The sequence below is a fragment of the Styela clava genome, chromosome 1 (assembly GCF_964204865.1).
Source record: "Styela clava chromosome 1, kaStyClav1.hap1.2, whole genome shotgun sequence".
NCBI lineage: Eukaryota > Metazoa > Chordata > Ascidiacea > Stolidobranchia > Styelidae > Styela > Styela clava.
The window spans coordinates 29,087,732-29,106,631 of record NC_135250.1 but is presented as its reverse complement, the minus strand read 5'-3'; the positions used below and the strand labels follow the sequence as shown (position 1 = coordinate 29,106,631).

Here is an 18,900-nt window from a genome sequence, read left to right as displayed (position 1 = left end):
ATATCTGAAAAATAGAAGAACAATGCACTGTAAGCTATGCTCTTTAGTTACGACGATTTAAAGAATTAAACAAGCATTTGACTAGCAAAATAAATTCGGAATTTGGGGGTTTTGCATTTTTGTAGAAACATGAGGCGTATGATGATGGCATATGAAAAACGAGAGACCAGTACAATGTTGATTTTATGTGAAGCCATGTGAACCATGTGAAATACGCGCCGGACCGTACAATAAAATGAATAATGCGTATCAGATAACTCCAATTCACATGATCAGTTCACATCGTAGAAAGCTAAACAATAAAATAAATAAAACTTTGTTGAGGCCTGCTTCTAATCATGATTATTGCCTTGTATAATTATTGTACATAAAATCTTGGAAGAAGTCTTTAGTCATTTCACAAAAAAAAGTTTTATAAAAAAATTCACATAATTGTCGCAAATTATCAAACGCAAACTGGAGTGAATAATTTTTAGAGATTTTAAGATAACAGTGAAATTTTGAAACCAAACCATATTTAATGGATAATATATACATGGCTATATATTACAGTAACAAACTATCAAATATCGGAATGCTCCTCAAAAACTATAGAATAAAAAAATGTTGCTTTCTCTTGAAAATGAACTGTCACTCTTGCTCACAAAGAAAATATACAGAGCACGCACAGGCCTGCAAGAGCAGACAGACAACATTTCGTCACAGGAAGTTATGTCTGGAACCCTGAGCGCATTGAAATTTCATGTTAAGGGAAATTAGATATTATTTAATATTTTATAGTATGTGTTGGTGTACCTATTTTATTATTTGATAGAATTTTACATCATCATATTGATGGAGGCTCTGTGCTGCTCGAATCTATTAAAAGACAGAAATCAAAAGTTTTCTTTTTTGAAAAGATTTTAAAAGAAATTGTTTTGTTTTGAGATGTGCGCAGTGAAGATTATATGCAAAGACTTGTGTATATTTTTATATTATTTTAATCGTTGTGTGTTATAATTCATAAATACCATTTTACAGCTCCGAGAGTCTAAAGTTGTTTTATATGGCTAGTATAGGACTGAATTATGCCTGGAACAAATATAATGAAAGGTTCATGAGCAGACATACATCATTTCGTCACAGGAAGCTGAGGCATGCAATTTCGAAATTGAAATCTTGATTCCTTAAGAAGTGAATTACATTCATTCCAATGTTTAGATTCCGAATAGACCGAACAAAATAACTGCAGTCCTGTTAGATTTTTACAACTTTGCTCTTCACCAGGCACTCAGCCAAAAATTTACAAGCATTTTTGTCCTGATTTACTGTATTTTACTGATTTAACCATTTTATGCTGTTGTCACTGACCCAGTCAAATCTATAGAAATAAGTTCTTTATTTTAAATTTTAACTTAAGATTTATATATTGTTCATAAAATTTGTTTAGTTTAATTACATTAGTTATTAACTTAGTCTTTCCCAGACTCGTAATATGAATTTTGGTGTCAATGCTCGACTATTATACTTGCTGGTAATTTCATTACTGATGCTGTTGCAAGCTGTAAATATGGTCGCATGCCAAAGAAGAAGACAAGGTAACTATGTAGTGTTAATGCTGAAGTTGTGCAATTGAAAGATATGTCAAATCTAGGTTCATTTTAACTAGTATGGTATAGGGAAACGTTTGAAAAATGAAACAATGTTTCAGTAACGTGTACGGCTGTCTCCACTATTAATTCCATGCATCTGTAAACATAATAACTAGCTAACTAATATCATGCCCGACATTAACTGGTAACCAGAAGATATTCCGTGGTTCGCAATAAATTCAGCAGTCTTGATGGTTTTCGTTTCCCCGGGATAATTATTTAATTTCTATTCTAAACATAAAACATATCAAGATCAAACTGAAATAAATCCAAGTTTACTAGTGAGTGGATAGTCATGTCGTTCCACGAGTTCAGATCATTGTTAGTCGGACAATGAATTCAAGCCTATCCTCCTATTCATTAATTTGAACAGAGAGTTTGAAAACATCGCATAATCTTATTTATAATTTTGTACTTTCAGTGGGATTCGAAGAACAGTTGGATATGAAACAATATTGGAATTAGGTTTTCAAAAAATAACTAGGTGAATGTAAATTTCAAATTTCCTATTTTGGTATGCAACCGGTACTAAATGAACATTTATCTACATTTATTTCCAGGCATTATCGAGAAATTTTGAACATATATGGAATCCTAATATATCCAATGCTATTCATATAATATAAACTGGGTCCATCTACATCATATCTTATAAAAATAAAGCTAGAAAATAAAACTGAATTTCAATAAATAAACTTATGATTTGTATCTATATGAGGGATTCAATACTCATGAGTCATTCAACAAAATGCGCATTTGTGGGAAGTGTTCTAGTCTGATCAATGCAAGGTATATTACGTGAAATTCGACTTGGCTGCCGAACACATCAAGTCAAGGATCATGAGATACCAGAACCGAATAAACTAAATTTAAAAAATTTTCAGATAGCGAGAGAGCGCTATTAGTTCACCTTAATTCAATTGATGAATTTAATCAAGCTATGGCCGTGCAAATCACTATCTATTTTAAGCATTTCACAATACAATCACAAAATCATACCAGGTATCGAAGTTCCCATATCGTTATCAGGTTAAAATAAATTTGGAGAGTGTAATGGAAGTAAACATTTGAGGAAGAAATCGAAGAAAATACAAATCAAAATGTAGATTAAAAAGTTTCAGCTATAATAAAAAAAAGAATGAGAAAAAAAAAAATTGATGAAAATGAGAGAATGAGTGATACTCGAGAAACGAGAGAACCTATACACTGTTAGAAATGTGTGTTATCATTATCCATCCAAAATGTAAAGTCGGCGCACGACCTTTCAATCTATTAAATATTGTCAAGCTTAAGCTTTTTTGCATTTTTTTGGTACACGAGGCGTATTTTGGTATTCTTTGAACATTTTTGCTTTGATTATCAAAATTACGGACTTCCTCGCTGAATTTAGAAATTTCCACGAGAACTAAAAAAAAGATTTGAAACCCGTCAAGCATTTATAGACCACCAGACATCATTTCATACATAAAGTTTCCACATTTCGATTTAAAACAATACTTCCTGATAAAGTAAATCATTTTTATAAAAATGGTCTTGCTGGCTGTGGTGTCGCTGAGTTCTCTTAAGAAAGATGTAATATATGATGTTTGTTGATGCAAGTTGATATGTTTCTTATAATTGAGATAGGCATAATATTATCCGCATAATAGTAAACTTTGCTGCTGAATATTTGCAGTTTCCCATAAATACGAAAATCTAGAAATTATGAGGTGAGGTGATTAATCTAAAAGAAATATAAATAAACTGGGCTTGTTAAAACTTCCTTGATTTTGCTTAGGAAGTCCAATTTCAATTAGTGAAGAAATTTCGAGATTCTTTATTGAAACAGAGTAAGAGGATATAAACGCATTAGTGGTTTCGAATTACTGCATTAGTTAATAACTTAATGACTCGTATATATTTTTATGGAATCTGTCTCTAAATAGACTTTGAAAATTTATTACTAATTTGTTCGGCCGAAACTGATATACAAAATGCAATTTTCAAAATCACTCACTAAAATTTTATTTTATTTCGTTAAATAATTTAGTTCCATAATTACTATATATTAATATAGCGTTTCAGATACCTGAAATATGAATTGTACGGCAAATGCCAGACTGTAGTTGCTGTTTGTTGCAATACTGATGTTGCTACAAGCTGTAATTATGGTTTGATGCCTTGGTCCACGAGGGGTTTAGTAGAATTAACCTAATTCCGCAAAGTTGCAATTAAAAACTGATTAGATTGTTTTCTTTTTATTATAAGATAAAAGAGCGGTTGAATTAAAAAAAAGGGAATTTTTAAATGCTGGCAATGCATAATCTGTTTCTCAAACTCTTGCTAGTGGAAGTGGATTATAAGTCCATCAACTGACCTATGCTGCGCAAAATTTGCATGATAGAAAATTAGAAATGGCAGGTCTAGCAAAAATTATTCACTGACAATATGAAAACACCTAATTTGTGAGTCAAATTTGTATTTTAAGAGCCGGATTCGAAGAAAAATATGATATGTATGAAAATTTGTCAAAATTATTTGAAGAATAATCAGGTGAATATATTCGTAATTTAATACCATCGGGGATTAAAATTGGTACCAAATTCATAATATTCATTTAGATTATTGTCCTTTTTTCAGGCGTGTACTCAAAATAACTGAACAAATACGAAACCTTTTTAATCCAATATTATTTGAAGTTTATTTAATAAAACATTGCGTGCATGTATAACTTTGCTATTACAAATATTGAAAAGACCGATAGTGGGTACAAAGCAAATTTTGCAGTTAGCCTCGATATTCTCAGACATGGCGGCCATAGCCATTGCCACGGATGCGGTCGCAGTGGGCCTTTCTCTAATGATAGGTATATATAGTCGAAATATTTGCACGTGGCATCTTGTGAGAGAAGCTTTTTGTGCCTAAATCTAATCAGGAATTACTAGATATCGACGATTAGTGAATATCGATCAACATTGATACACGTAGTGCTCAATATATTGCGTTACTTTAATTGGCATTTTGTACTAGAAGTTAAAATAAAAACGAATTCATATTCTTTAACGAAAGTTTTACCGTTTCCTCTTTACGTGTATATGTACTCAGACTAGGTCTCGAGCAATTGTTTCGCTAAGGCCGGCCCATGTTCAATTAATGTTTTATGCGTGCATGGCAAAACGAAATTAACAAAGCATACGCCAAGTGAGTCATACAGGAAGTTGTCATGTTTTAGTTCAAAATCAATGTATCAAGTTACCAAGAAGGGAATTACATAGTGCTGTTTTTCTTGCTACGACGTGCAGTGAGTAGTTGTGCAGTGAGCAGGTAATGTAGAATTTATTGTTTCTACCAGTAGAAATAGGTAAATTGCTGTCATTTTCCCAAAAGTTTTTAAACTTTTTACCTCGATTACATATTTTATAACAAACCGTATTTTTTTATTAATAGGAATAAAGTGAAATACCAATAGAATGGGATTGAAATAACTATATTTCGTAAAACGAATAATGAGCTGTTTTTTTTGCTTGGAGATATAAAAGAGATATATGGAAGAGTTTGGTTGATATCAGATATTTCTGAAAATGACGAGTATTAGGATTTGTTTGAAGATCTTTGGTGGCGCCTAAAAGTTAACAAACAAATTAGCGGGCACGTTTTAAGTTACGAAGTATTATATATTTCACAATGAAGAAAAATAAAAATGACGCTGAGCCAAAATTAAAATGTAGGGTTGAAAACCCGCATCGAGCTATGAAATATGATTACTTTGTTGATTACAACAATCGTACATAAGTTGCTTTATTTTATACAACCTGCTTAGTTCGACTTGATTCTGTTAATGAAATTCTCGATTGTTTGTTGAAACTCAAAAATACAGAAGAATAGCTGTAAATGGAATGTAAACTATTTAATACTGCTTTGTCGAGAAGAAACTGTAATGACTGGCCTTGCAAGATTAATTTGTTTTTGAGAATGAGCCCTAGAATAACCATAGTGGTGTTTATGATAGCGTGCGTTAACTTCATATGAAATAATTTACTTAACAGGCGTATAATACAAACAGCTATTTTTCAAAATCACTCAATTGATTTATGGATTTTTCTATAATTTATCTAGTTCCGTAATAGCGCGATCGTGAGTCGTGTTCAAGCCGGATTAATTATAGGTGAAATAAGAGAAATGTTAGACTGTTTCAAAGCTTTTGAGCTAAGTGAATTTGAATACAAAGCACTTAGACAGCAAACTTGCAGGTTCAAACACTTTTGTCGCCATTTTTGATCGTTCAATGGGGTAACATATTGGCGACGACTAATAAAACTGAGTTAATTTTGTTTTGTTCCATTTTGCTATTCAGGGATTAAACATAAAAACGCCTTGCTATAAAAAGCCTTTCGTTAGAAAACAGTTTTGTCGCTTGTACTTGAAGTGTTTTTCGCTTAACGCCGCGGCTGTGGTATCTTGGATGAAATCATTGATAATGACTCAGCAAACAACTTTTACACGAAGTAACGAATTTTCTAATTGTTTCTATTATATTGTTTTCAAATATAGTACAATTCTATTACATATTAACTTAATATTTAGCAGACTCGGAATATGAATTTTTGTGTTCATTGTCGACTATTCTTCTTGCTGATAATTTCATTACTGATGGTTTTGCAAGCTATGGATATGGTTGCAGCCCAAAAACCACCAGGAGGAAGTAAGTATTAATAATGCTAAATATGTGTTATTGAAAGATTTGTCAAATTTCCTCGACTGTTAATAGTGTCCGATAGGGAAAGTTTCAAAACCGCGAGAAAAGTAAAAACGGTGAAACTGAAATCATTTTCATAATTTTAAGATTAAGTGAATAGTTATAATGTTATCCGAGTTCAAGTCATCGTAAGTCGAACAATAAATTCACTACAAATTTACTGGTGGATAGTTATATTGTTGCCCGCGTTCAAATCATTGTGAGTCGGACGATGGACTTAAGCATGACATCTCATTCATTACCTCTAACGGACAGTGTTAAAACATCGCATAATCTCATTGGTAATTTTGTAGATTCAAATGGATTCGAGGAGCAGTTGGAGATTGTAGAATATTGGGATAAAGTAATCGAAAAATAATATGGTGAATGTAAATTTTAAATCGTCTATTTTTGTGTATGCAAGCGACACTAAATGAACATTTATCTACATTTATTTGCAGACGTTTATCGCGGAATTTCAACATATAAGAAATCCTACTATACCCAATGTTATTCATATTATATGAACTACACTTATATAAATCTACTTTATATCTTATAAAAATAAAGCTTAAAAATAAAACTGAATTTCAATAAATGATCTTATGATTTGTATAAATAAGGGGAAATTCAATACTCTTGTGTCACTCAAACATGCGCATTTGTGAGAAGTGTTTTAGTCTGATCAATGCTCGGCATATTACATGAAATATTAGAAGGTTTGATAAAGAGTTGAAGTTAGTTTAGAATGGAAACCATTCGACTTGGGCGCCCAGCCCACGGATCCATACGCTGTCTATATTCGTGATAATTTAACAGGTTTTACCTTTACGATTGTGTTGTTTGTGTGGGTACTTGTTTTTTAAGTCAATGGTCATACATCTTTCTAAAAAATGGAAAAAGAGAGAAATGAACATTAAGCAAAACAAGAGAAGAAGTGGAGCTCGAGAAACTAGATAACATAAACACTATAAGCAATGCGAGTTGTTATTACCCATCCAAGATGTAAAGCGCTCATGACCCTACAAACTGGAAAATAATGTCAGCGTTTTTTCATTTTTGTTGGGAAAGTTGACAAATTTTTGAATCAGTTGAATTTGTTGTATTCGGTGGTTAAATTTCGGAATTTATCACTGAATGTGGGCATTTCCAAGCGAACTAAAGAATTTTACCACGCTCACTAATCCCACGGGAATGATGGAAAGAATCAGTACAAGTGGATAAAACGATTCGTTATGAAGATTTTAATGAATACCTTGTTCAGGCAATGTTGTAAAAATCAGGAAATGACACGTTCGTTGATTGAGTGGCTAATGCCTCCTAAATAAATCTAATTCTCATGGTAACTTTACATTGTAGAAAGCTAAACAATAAAAGGAATAAAACTATGTTCATGATGCATGCGGTATTGATTTTGAATATAGACGTGATAAACAACTTCGTGTGACAAAATGATGCTTGCTCATAGTCACGAACAGAATTATCACTTTTGATATTTTCATACTTCAAATCTTGGAGGAAGTCTTCAGCCTTTCTACAAAAAAAGGTTCTATAAAATTACGAAAAAAAAAAAATCAATTTACAAAATTATCGTAAAGTATTCATGGTCCACGATATTAATTATACAGCAATATTATGTATTTTGATCCTTGCTCAATAGTGTCGCAGGACATGATATAATATTGCTACAAATAACTATTCTGCAAATCAAGTCTCCGTCTACTCCATTACAAATATTTCAAACACTAGAGTCTATACTCTAGACCAGCGTTTCCCAAACACTTTCAGCCACGGAACACCTACGCTTTTTATCCCGCTTCGCGGAACACCAAGAAATGAGAGGGTAAATTGTAAAGAAAAATGGTGTCAATCAATTGTTTATTTATCATCACTAAAGTTCAAACAAAAACTGATGAATAAATATTTACAGTACTAATTATGTGTGGCCGGTGTCGCGGTATGACGGATTTACTCAAATTACTGAGAAGGATGAGCTTGCACAGAAGAGGAAAGACGTTTAATATTTCGTAAGACAAGGAGAATTTGCGTGATAAAACGCCTATGTGAACTAACTTTTTTTCGATGAGGCAGCTGCGATCAAACGACACGATATTTTTTTAAATGTATTATAATTTCACTCTATTTTAAAAATCTCTAAAGATTGTCCCCTCCATCAGTTAACTACTATTAAACTTTTCAGAATCTTACATTAATTATAGACATACTGACGGACTCCAGCATTCAACGAAAAGAAATTTTTGTTTTTCATTTTTGCTGTGGTCTAGCCTCTTACTTTCGGGCAAGCATTTAACCGCTTATGAAGATATGTCCCTAATATGATTGTGAGTTAAGAGTTAATATCCTTCATGTATACGTCTTATCGTGGACTAAGTTATAACAAAACCAATAAGAAACTTTTGAGTCGCTTTTTTAAGCATGATATATGCTTGTGCGATGTTTTCACGGTAGCGCGTCATTTTTCTTTATTATATTTTCAATTTTACGAGTTTTATATCTTATAGGTATTTGGAAAGCAGAGAAATATACAATGAATCTGTTCTTATTTGAACGAAACTAATTTGAGCAAACGAGCATTCGATTTCGACTGTAAACAAGGTAATAAATGATTACACGCACAATAATAAACAAACAATGATTACGTCCGCGAGAAATTTCTCGCGTCGACAAGCGGTCGTTGTTTCTTTAATATCTAGAGTTACACGCCGTCTAGAATAGCAGGTTTAGACTTGTCTGGTGGAAGACGTAATTGTCCTTTTTGAGAGAATTGGTAGTCGAGTCGGTTTCGCTTAGATTGATCACAACCGATACTAAAACAAAACTTTTTTCAGAGAAAAAAAAAATTCTTTCATTTTCAACGTAACACGGTCTAGCGAATAGCACACGCTATTCGAAAAACGGCTGGCATAAAGCGACAAAATATCGCATTCTGATGAAATTAAAGTGAAGGCTCTCGTACGTTTGAACAAACAGTTATGACAATTTTTAGAAGGGCCTCACAAAATTATCCAGCAGATTCGGCTGCATAGGGAGCAGGGATTCTCAAACTTTTGGTGTTGCGGAGCCCTCGAAGTGGTTGACTATTATTCACGGAGCCTCAAAATAAATTTTAAAATTGTTACCTTCCGATTAATATTACTGAGTAAAAGTACTTTACTTCATTTAAATGCTAAACCTTTTTTAATAGAGGTAATACAAGTCATAAATAAATCTAAATTTCAAAGATAAATTGTACATATTAAGGCTGTAAATTTGACACTTGACATACGTATTAATAAACTAGGGGTCGAATCTTTTCCCTTTTGATGTTTATGGAAGACTTAAAAGGTCGGTAATACCGTTTGCGATTGCATTTTGTTACAATCGCCGATTGTTTTCGTCAGAGTGACGTGTTTTTCAAACCCCAAACATCTCTATGTCTGTGTTCTACAATGACGACAATAATTGCTTTTTTGTTCTCGTGGGGAATTATGATTCCAATGTGAAAAACATGTTAATTAAAAATGAGGTAAATCCTCAACTCAAATTTCTTCGTTTTTTCTTTTATTTTAAGACATTTTAAATGATCGCATCGATCATGGATTGAATATTTTACGCAACAGAGAATCTCGTTATCCGCTGAAAATTTTTTTTAGTCGAGAAGAACGTTCCGCAGAAATTTCCGATTCCAATTTTGAACCCTCCCGTTAAGAATCCTGGCTGCGCTCCTGCTTATAAATATTTTTTTGAATTCCGCCTCTATGCCATATTTCGTGGCTATACTGTTGTGTCAAAATTTATTAAAGCTGTTATTGCCTCTTTGGACAGTTACAAAATTAGGCAAGTCAGTATTTTAAAAAGTAATCGAATAGCTCGCGGAGCCCCTAGGTTTCTCTCGCGGAGACCTTGCGGCTCCGTACGGAGCACTTTGAAAACCTATGGTCTAGAGCAGCGTTTCCCAAACTGTGTTCCGCGGTACACTAATGTTACGCGAGCGTCTTCCAAGTGTTCCGTCGAACATGGGTCGAAATTGCGACTAAATTGGTCGCCATGGTCATCTCAGGATCGTAAAGTTTTGCCCAACTGGCAACTGTTCAATATCGCGTCACCGTCGGCCTAAAGCGGTCTAACGTTTTGATGGTTGTGGTCTTTTCGCTACTCGTCGACCTATTTTTATGACTTTCAGGTACTTTATCAAGTTTACTGCTATCTTTTTGGTTTTGCTATAGGCTAAAATTTCACATCTCAATGCTGAAATGGATCTTTGGCTTAAAACGGGAAGCCTCAAAAGATGTGAAAAGCCGGCTGTGCAAGTTGATGCACAAAGTGAAATTGTGAACGTTACGGTTTTGGTTGAAAATGATAATAATTTTTCTTCAAAGAGTAGTACTCCTGCACCAGCCAGTGACTGCAACAAACGTGCTGTTAAACATAAATATGACGTGGGATATCTGGGCTTGGGATTCACCTGGACTGGTTCCGAAGACTACCCCACGCTTTGTGTAGTATGTCAAAAGATTTTAAAAAATAGTTCATTGGTCCCTTCCAAATTGAAGAGACATCTTGAAACCCATCACTCACACTTAGCTAATAAAAGCATATCATTTTTTGCTACCAAACTTGTTGGAATAAAAGCAATGCAAAGAATTATACATTCAACAACAACATTCAATGATAAATTACTAGAAGTATCTTACTTAGTGAGCCAAAGAATTGCTATAGCGAGTGAGGCAAACACTATTGCTGAAAAGCTCATCAATCCATCTATCCTTGATGCTGTGAAAATCTTGCTGGGCGAGAGCGAATCCAAAAAACTGGAAAGCATTCCTTTATCGAACAACACAGTAAGCCGCCGTATAGATCACATGGGAATTAATATTAAGTATGAAGTATGCTCTCGTTTACAAAAATGCGATTTATTTTGTCTCCAGATCGATGAGTCTACAGATGTGGCAGGTTTGGCGGTATTACTTGCATTTGTTCGTTACGCCTATGAGGGTGATATTCAGGAAGACTTGTTTATGTGTAAAACTTTACCCACTTATACCACAGGTGAGGAAATATTCAGGACTTTGGATTCGTTCATGAGTGAAAACGAAATTACTTGGGGAAAATGCATGGATGTGTGCACGGATGGAGCCAAAAGCATGACTGGCTCAGTAAAAGGTGTAGTGACATGGATTAAACAGAAAAATTCGGAATGTTCCGGGTCTCATTGTGCTATACACCGTTATCAATTGGTAGCAAAAGAAATGCCTTCCGAACTAACCAGGGTTTTGGATGACGTGGTAAAAATTGTTAATTTCATCAAGTCAAGACCACTGAAAAGCAGGTTCTTTTCTATTATCTGTGAAGATATGGGAAGTCTCCATTGCAATCTATTGTTGCATACAGCTGTGCCTTGGTTGAGCCGAGGTAAAGTGTTTGTGAGAGTTTTTGAATTAAGGGAGGAACTATTGGCATTTTTTAAGGAAGGCAAACTTAGTTTGTCGTGTCGTTTGCACGAGTCAACATAGCTGCAGTGCCTTGCTTATATGGCAGATATATTTTACAAGTTGAATGAATTTAACTTACGCATGCAAGGCGAATATGTACGAAAGCGAAAGTACGAAACCGTTCTTTCAGTCAAAGATAAAGTTACCGCCATGAAAAGGAAACTCAAATTTTGGAGTGAAATGGTGAATATCAACGATCTATCTTGCTTTCTTTCCCTGTAAAACTTTCTTGTAAACAGAAATCGTAAGATAGATGACTTGGTAAAAAACAATATTGTACGACACTTAAATGAACTTCAAACAACTTTTCTCCAGTATTTTCCCGGGGAAACGGACAACTTTGATTGGATTCGTAACCCATTCAGTAATTCAATTGTTTTCTTCACTGGCAAAACCATAGAAGAGTTTATCGAACTTTCAAGTGATGGAAGTTTGAAATTAGAATTCATAAGCCACCCACTTGGCAAATTTTGACTGAATATGCGAAATGAATATCCTGCCGTTGCAAGAGTGGCAATGAAGAAAATTTTTCCTTTTGCGACTACCTACTTATGCGAAACAGGGTTTTCGCGGTACGTGTCACCAAGACAAAGTACAGGAGCCGATTGGATGTCGAAGCGGAGATGTACATTCAGCTATCCACTATTACACATGATATTTAAAAGTGGAAGAACGGGGGGGGGGGGGGGAATTGACTAAAGAGTGAGGAGAGTATTTTTATTGAAATTTATTGCGGCACAAAGAAACAGGTGAATGACGTTCAAAATTTGATTCAACATAACTTTATTTTGCAATGAAAAGCTAGTCAATGCTAGTTTTAATAATATTAAAATAGAGCTGGGATGTGTTTTGCCATACTAAAATTTAGGTCTACTTGCCCTCTTTTTCTAATGATACCAATAAAATTAAAAATAACACTGTGATTTCCACATTGCATGTTATTTGCAAACATTTCTTCTCGTGAAGAATGGTAATGGAACACGTCAAATAACTCCAAAATTAATTGCACATCGTTTCCTCTCAGTATGTAGCATTTCAATTTAAAATCAATATCTCGAGTTCACCTGCAAGAAATATTGTTTTTTTTGTATTCATTTTCTTACAATGTGCAGACAGTTCTTCTGAAAAATATGTAATGTACTCAGAAAATGAATTGTGAAGATATCTGTTTTCTGTGTCGCTCAGTAAAGTTTGATGAGTTGGTGAGAAATGTTCATCTGTGGCTCTTTTTTGTCAAGGATCGTGAATTATTTCAATAATTTACACTTGATTAACGTTAACAAATCCCCAGACTTGGTCACAATTCAAACCTACCAATATGATCATTTACAATGATAGCACATTGGCATCACAGACCGAAAAGGGCTAGCGCACTCAATCAGAAGTTAGACAGAGTCACCGCTGAATGAAGTCACCAACTTCCACCACCGCCGCCGTTTTTGATGTAATTTCAATTTATTCGATAAATTTCATAATTTTGAAATATTATTTTACTGCTCCAAGAGTCTAAATATGTAATCCATGGATGGAATAAAATAAGATTGACGATATAAGATTGACGCAAGGCCCTAAACTGTTTCCTAAAAGTTTCAGAAGCAGATATACACCATTTCTTCACAGGAAGCTGAGACATTCAAATTCAAAATCATGATTTTTGTAAGCTGATAATTACATTTTATTAAATTATTTTGTTTGAAGGACATGCAATGACTTGAACATAAAAAGAATCTGACAAGGATTTACAACTACAATTTGGTCCAAATATATTAGTTCAAACATTTTATCCTGTTATCAGTGTCCCAGTCAAATCTACTGAACGCCAGCGATATTTTAAATTCTTTCACCTTGGATATTAATATAGTTCTTTCATTTGTTTAGTTTCATCACTAATAAAAATTAATTTAGTAAAAATTAATTTAGTTAAAATATTAATTTTTGTGCTCATGCAAAACTATTGTTCTTGCTGGTAATTTCATTACTGGCGTTGCTGCAAGCTATAGATATGGTAACATGCCAACTAGGAGCATCGGGAGGAACAGGAGGAATGAATGTGGGTAAGTAGAGTCAATGCTGAAGTAATGCAATTGAAATATATGTCAAATTCAGAATGATTGGAAATAATATGGGATAGGAAAAACTATATAAACGTATCAGCAACGCGACATAAGAAAGATATAAAATATGAAACTGAAACCGGTCCAATTTTTATGAGTGGGTGGATAGTTATGTTGATACCCGAGTTCAAATTTTTGTTGATCAGACAGTAGATTGAAGCCCACGTGAATGTTATTGATTGAATTGTTTATCATGTTTTGCCAAACCAAATGAAAACCCAAACCCATAAACTCTTTATTCAAATTATCTAACGTAGAAAAACTTTCCCACCCATTGCACAAGCATAAAATTTCTATCCAGTATGTATTTGTATGTGACTTTTCAAGTTACTTGTTGTAGGAAAACTTTTTCTCCGGTATGGGTATATATGAGATATTTCAAGTAACTCAATTTTTGTTCAACTTTCCCATATATTTTACTTTTCGAGTTACTTAATGTAGAACAACTTTTCCCACATATTGCACAAGCATGAGTTTTCTCTCATGTATGGATTTGTACTAATATAGAATAACGTTACCCAGATATTCCACAAGCATAAGGTTTCTATTTGATAGAAATTTGTATGCAATCTTTCGAGATACATAATGTAGAACAACTTTTCCCACATATTTCACCAGCATAAGGTTTCTCCTCAGTATATATTTGTATGTGACCTTCCAAGTGTCCCAATGTAGAAAAACTTTTTACACATATCCCACATTCATGAGGTTTCTCTCCGGGATGGATTTGTATGGGATTTTTTAATTTACTCCATGTAAAACAACTTTTCCCACATATCCCACAAATAAAAGGTTTCTCTTCAGTGTATATTTGTATGTGACCTTCCAAGTTCCCCAATGTAAAAAAACTTTTTACATATTTCCCACATTCATGAGGTTTCTCTCCTGTATGGATTTGTATGTGAATTTTCGAGTTACTCAATGTAGAACAACTTTTTCAACATGTTGCACAAACATAAGGATTCTCTCCGGAACTTTTACCATATACTGCAAAAGCCTAAGTTTTTTTCTCCGGTATGAATTTGCATGTAAACTTTCGAGTTGCTTAATGTAGAACAAATATTTCCAAATATTGCGCATAGTTGAAGTTTCTCTTTGATATGGATTTGTATGTGACTTTTTGAGTTACTTAATGTAGAACAACTTTTTCAACATGTTGCTCAAACATAAGGATTCTCTCCGGAACTTTTACCATATACTGCAAAAGCCTAAGTTTTTTTCTCCGGTATGGATTTGCATGTGACCTTCGAAGTTACTTAATGTAGAACAACTTTTCCCTAATATTGCACAAGCATGAGGTTTCTCTCCGGTATGAATTTGTATGTGACTTTTCGAGTTACCCAAATGTGGTACAACTTTTTCCAAATATTGCACATACATAAAGTTTCTCTTCGATATGGATTCGTATGTGACTTTTCGATTTACAACTTTTCCCACATATCGCACAAGCACAAGGTTTCGCTCGTGTATGGATTTGTACGTTAATTTTTTAATTACTTAATGTAGAACAACTTTTCAAACATTTTACACAAGAATAGCTTCTCTCCGGAAGTTTTCCCAAATATTGCACAAGTATGAGGTTGCTCTTCGGTATGGATTTGTATAAGACTTTTTGAGTTACTTTATGTAGAACAACTTTTCCCACATATTGCACAAGCATAAAGTTTCTCTCATGTATGGATTTGTACTAATGTAGAACAACTTTTCCCAGATATTCCACAAGCATACGGTTTCTTTTCGATATAAATTTGTATGTGACCTTTCGAGTTACATAATGTAGAACAAATTTTCCCACCTATTCCACAAGCATAAGATTTCTTTGCATGTGACTTTTTGACTTACTTATTGTAGAACAAGTTTTCTCACATATTTCACAAACATAAGGTTTCTCTTTGGTATAAATTTGTATGTGACCTTTCGAGTTACTTAGTTATAAAAATGTCATAGCATGTCGGCTTACGCGACCATATCCTTGGTAGGTCACTGGAAATCAAGAGAGCAATGCTCCCATATTTAGACACGAAATCCAAAAAAGTAGTATTAATTTATTTACAGTATTGGTACCATTGTCTACCTTATCAAAAATATTCTCGACTTCGATCAGGACAAGCAGATGAGGGGAGTTTTTTCAAGTTTTAATGCATCGGAATGATAAACACACCAACTTTGTTATGCTATGAAACTTGAAGAAAATTAAAAATGTATTTTGTTGAAGATGTCCAAAGAAACAAGTAAAGTAAATTAAGAATAATTCGCAGTGGTTATGTTCCACCATGCTAAAACTTAGTTTCTCTGTCGGTTACCTCATTATAAAAACGCCAAATCAAAACATAGCTGTTATTTCACATTGTATACTTGTATGAACATTACAGTGTTTCACAAAGGGGAAATGAAACGTTTCAATCATTTCAAGTTTAAACAATCGTTATTTCCTTCCATGAAATAAAGTATTTGTCCCGGTCAAATCTACTGAACGCCAGCGTTATTTTAAATTTTTTCACTTTTGATTTTATTATTTTCCTATCTATTGTTTAGTTCCATCGCTAATAAAAAGTAATTTAGTATAGCATAGATGCAAAATATGAACTTTGGTGCTAATACTCGATTCTTGTTCTTGCTGATTATTTCATTACTGATGTTGTTGCAAGTGTCACGGTAGAAGATGTATGATCCGATCCTGGCGTGCTCGCCATTACCACGGTATAAAGATGTTGATCTAATTCTGTGTATTGACTCAGGAGACTCAGATTCTGGATTTGTCTTCTCACGACTCGATGGTGGTCGGAGTCTCTTAGTAACCGGACCCGGATGAGGTATATCCAAATTAAGTGTCCTCGAAAAGAATATAGGTAAATATAAAAAACACAAACTAATATAAAACACACGGATAATAAAATCCGTGACACAAGCTTTAGATATTGTTGCATGGCAACATGGAGTAGTATAAGAAGCAAGTAGGCTTAATTTTGAATAAGATTGGAAAGAAAAACGATTGAAAGTTTTGAAAATATTTTAGTAATGCGACAGTTAGTCGGACAATGAATCCAAGCCTACCATCTTATTCATTAATCGTAACGGACAGTGTTGAAACACCGCATAAACTCATTACAATATTTGTATTTCAAATAGGAATCGAGGAACGATTGAGATAAAAAAATATTGGGATAAAGTTTTCAAAGAATAATAAGGTCAATGTAAATTTTAAATTATCTTTTTTGGTATATAACCGGTACTAAATGAACATTTATCTAAATTTATTTCAGGCATTTTCTGCGGAATTCTGAATATACAAGGAATCCTACTATATCCAATGACATTCATATAATATAATAAATTAGGACTAACATATATCTACTTCAATGAAGCTTGAAAATAAAACTGGACTGTAATTTTGTATCAATATGAGATGTTCAATACTCTTGAGACATTCAACAGAATGGACATTTGTGAGAAATGTTCTTGTCTGATCAATGCTAGGTAGGCCTATAATACGTAAATATTAAAATGTTTTACAATGGGTTGAGGTTAGATTTGAATGCAGATCATTCGACTTGGGCGACAGATATATACACTTTGTCTACATTCGTGGTCATACAATATGTCATCATTGACGATTAGGTTATTTGTTAAAACTGAGTTTGTATGGGTACTTCTTCTACAAATTCTGCATATTAGTTGGAATAACAAAACTTGGTATTGGAATTCGCATATGGAACATTTGAGAAAGAAATCGCAGAAAACCCAAATAAAAAAAAGATAAAAAGTTTTAGCTGTGAAACAAAAGTGAAAGACAGAGGAAAGTAATTGATGAAAAGGAGAGAATATGTGGTACTTAAGAAAAAGAGATTTTGGTCACTGTAAGCAAGGCTTGATGTTATTACCCAACAACGATGTATTGGGAAAAAATCATCAAAGAATAATGTGGTAACAATATTTCAAATACCTTATTCTTAGTGTATGTAACAGGTCGTTAACGCATCTTTAAATAAGTATCATTTTTGATTCATTATAGACAAATTAACTGAATTTACAAGGCAAACTATAAGAATCTAACATTTTGAAAGATATATCTGATACAAACTGCTCATACGAAACATGTAATGTATGGTTTTTTGTTTTATGTGATAAGAATTAAATCTTCCTGATTCGTTCGGTTCTGTCATTACTAGATATTTATTGCTTCGCATAAAGTTATGAGGATGACTGGAAGCCAAAGTTCGAAGTTCATTATAAATATGTATACGCTTGGTGATGTGAAATATATATTTGAGAGTTTTGAAACATCAACCCTTGTTTGAAGCGTAAACTCGGAAAATTGAACTCAAAAATGTAACAAACAATATTAGGAAAATACGCCTCGAGCTACGATGAATAAGGATTCGCTTATAAACGAAGAAAAAGTACGTAGGGCTTGTAATATCATTAAATAACCCCGGCCAACACGCTCAAGCTATAATATAACATTACAATACTGAATATTAATTGTTTGGCTTACAGTTGTGCGCTTGACTGTGTGTTTGCAGTTTCTCATGTCGTGTGAAAATAAAAGTCGAGAATAAATATAAGAATAAAATAAAATACCTATAGAATGAACTAAAACAAAAACTGTATTTTGTAAAACCCATCGTAGTCAATTTTTGTTTGTTTGTTAGGAGATATGAAAGAGTTATATGGAAGAGTGTGGTGGACACAGAATTTTCTGAAAGTAAGTGTTAGGGTTTGTTTGAAGCTCAATGGTGGCGAATAAATTTTGATAAATCCTATTAAGCAGGCACATCTAAAGCTACGAAGTATTATAATTTAACTAAGGAAAAACAAAACGAAATGGACGCTAAACAAAAATAAAATTTAGAATTGAAATTTTGAACTTACACGCCTTGAGCTATGAAATATGATTACTATGTTGATTACACTAATTGTAGGTGCGATATACAATATGCTTATCTCAA

At 33.4% G+C, this 18,900-nt stretch overlaps 1 protein-coding gene and 1 long non-coding RNA gene across 3 annotated transcripts; both read left to right on the top strand.

The window, feature by feature from the left end:
- Window positions 1-4,851: 4,851 nt before the first annotated feature.
- LOC144424407 (uncharacterized) lies at window positions 4,852-6,937 on the top strand. Of its 2 annotated transcripts, XR_013476705.1 has the most exons (4): window positions 4,852-4,934; window positions 6,198-6,312; window positions 6,660-6,728; window positions 6,807-6,937. It is a non-coding gene; the product is annotated as an uncharacterized LOC144424407 (long non-coding RNA). The 2 variants fall into 2 exon arrangements; XR_013476703.1 differs by lacking the exon at window positions 4,852-4,934 and having other exon boundaries at window positions 6,173-6,312.
- Window positions 6,938-10,598: 3,661 nt separating this feature from the next.
- Window positions 10,599-11,858, top strand: LOC144427142 (zinc finger BED domain-containing protein 5-like). The gene has a single exon (XM_078115879.1). The coding sequence runs from the start codon at window positions 10,599-10,601 to the stop codon at window positions 11,856-11,858; it is 1,260 nt and encodes a 419-aa protein (XP_077972005.1).
- Window positions 11,859-18,900: the final 7,042 nt, after the last annotated feature.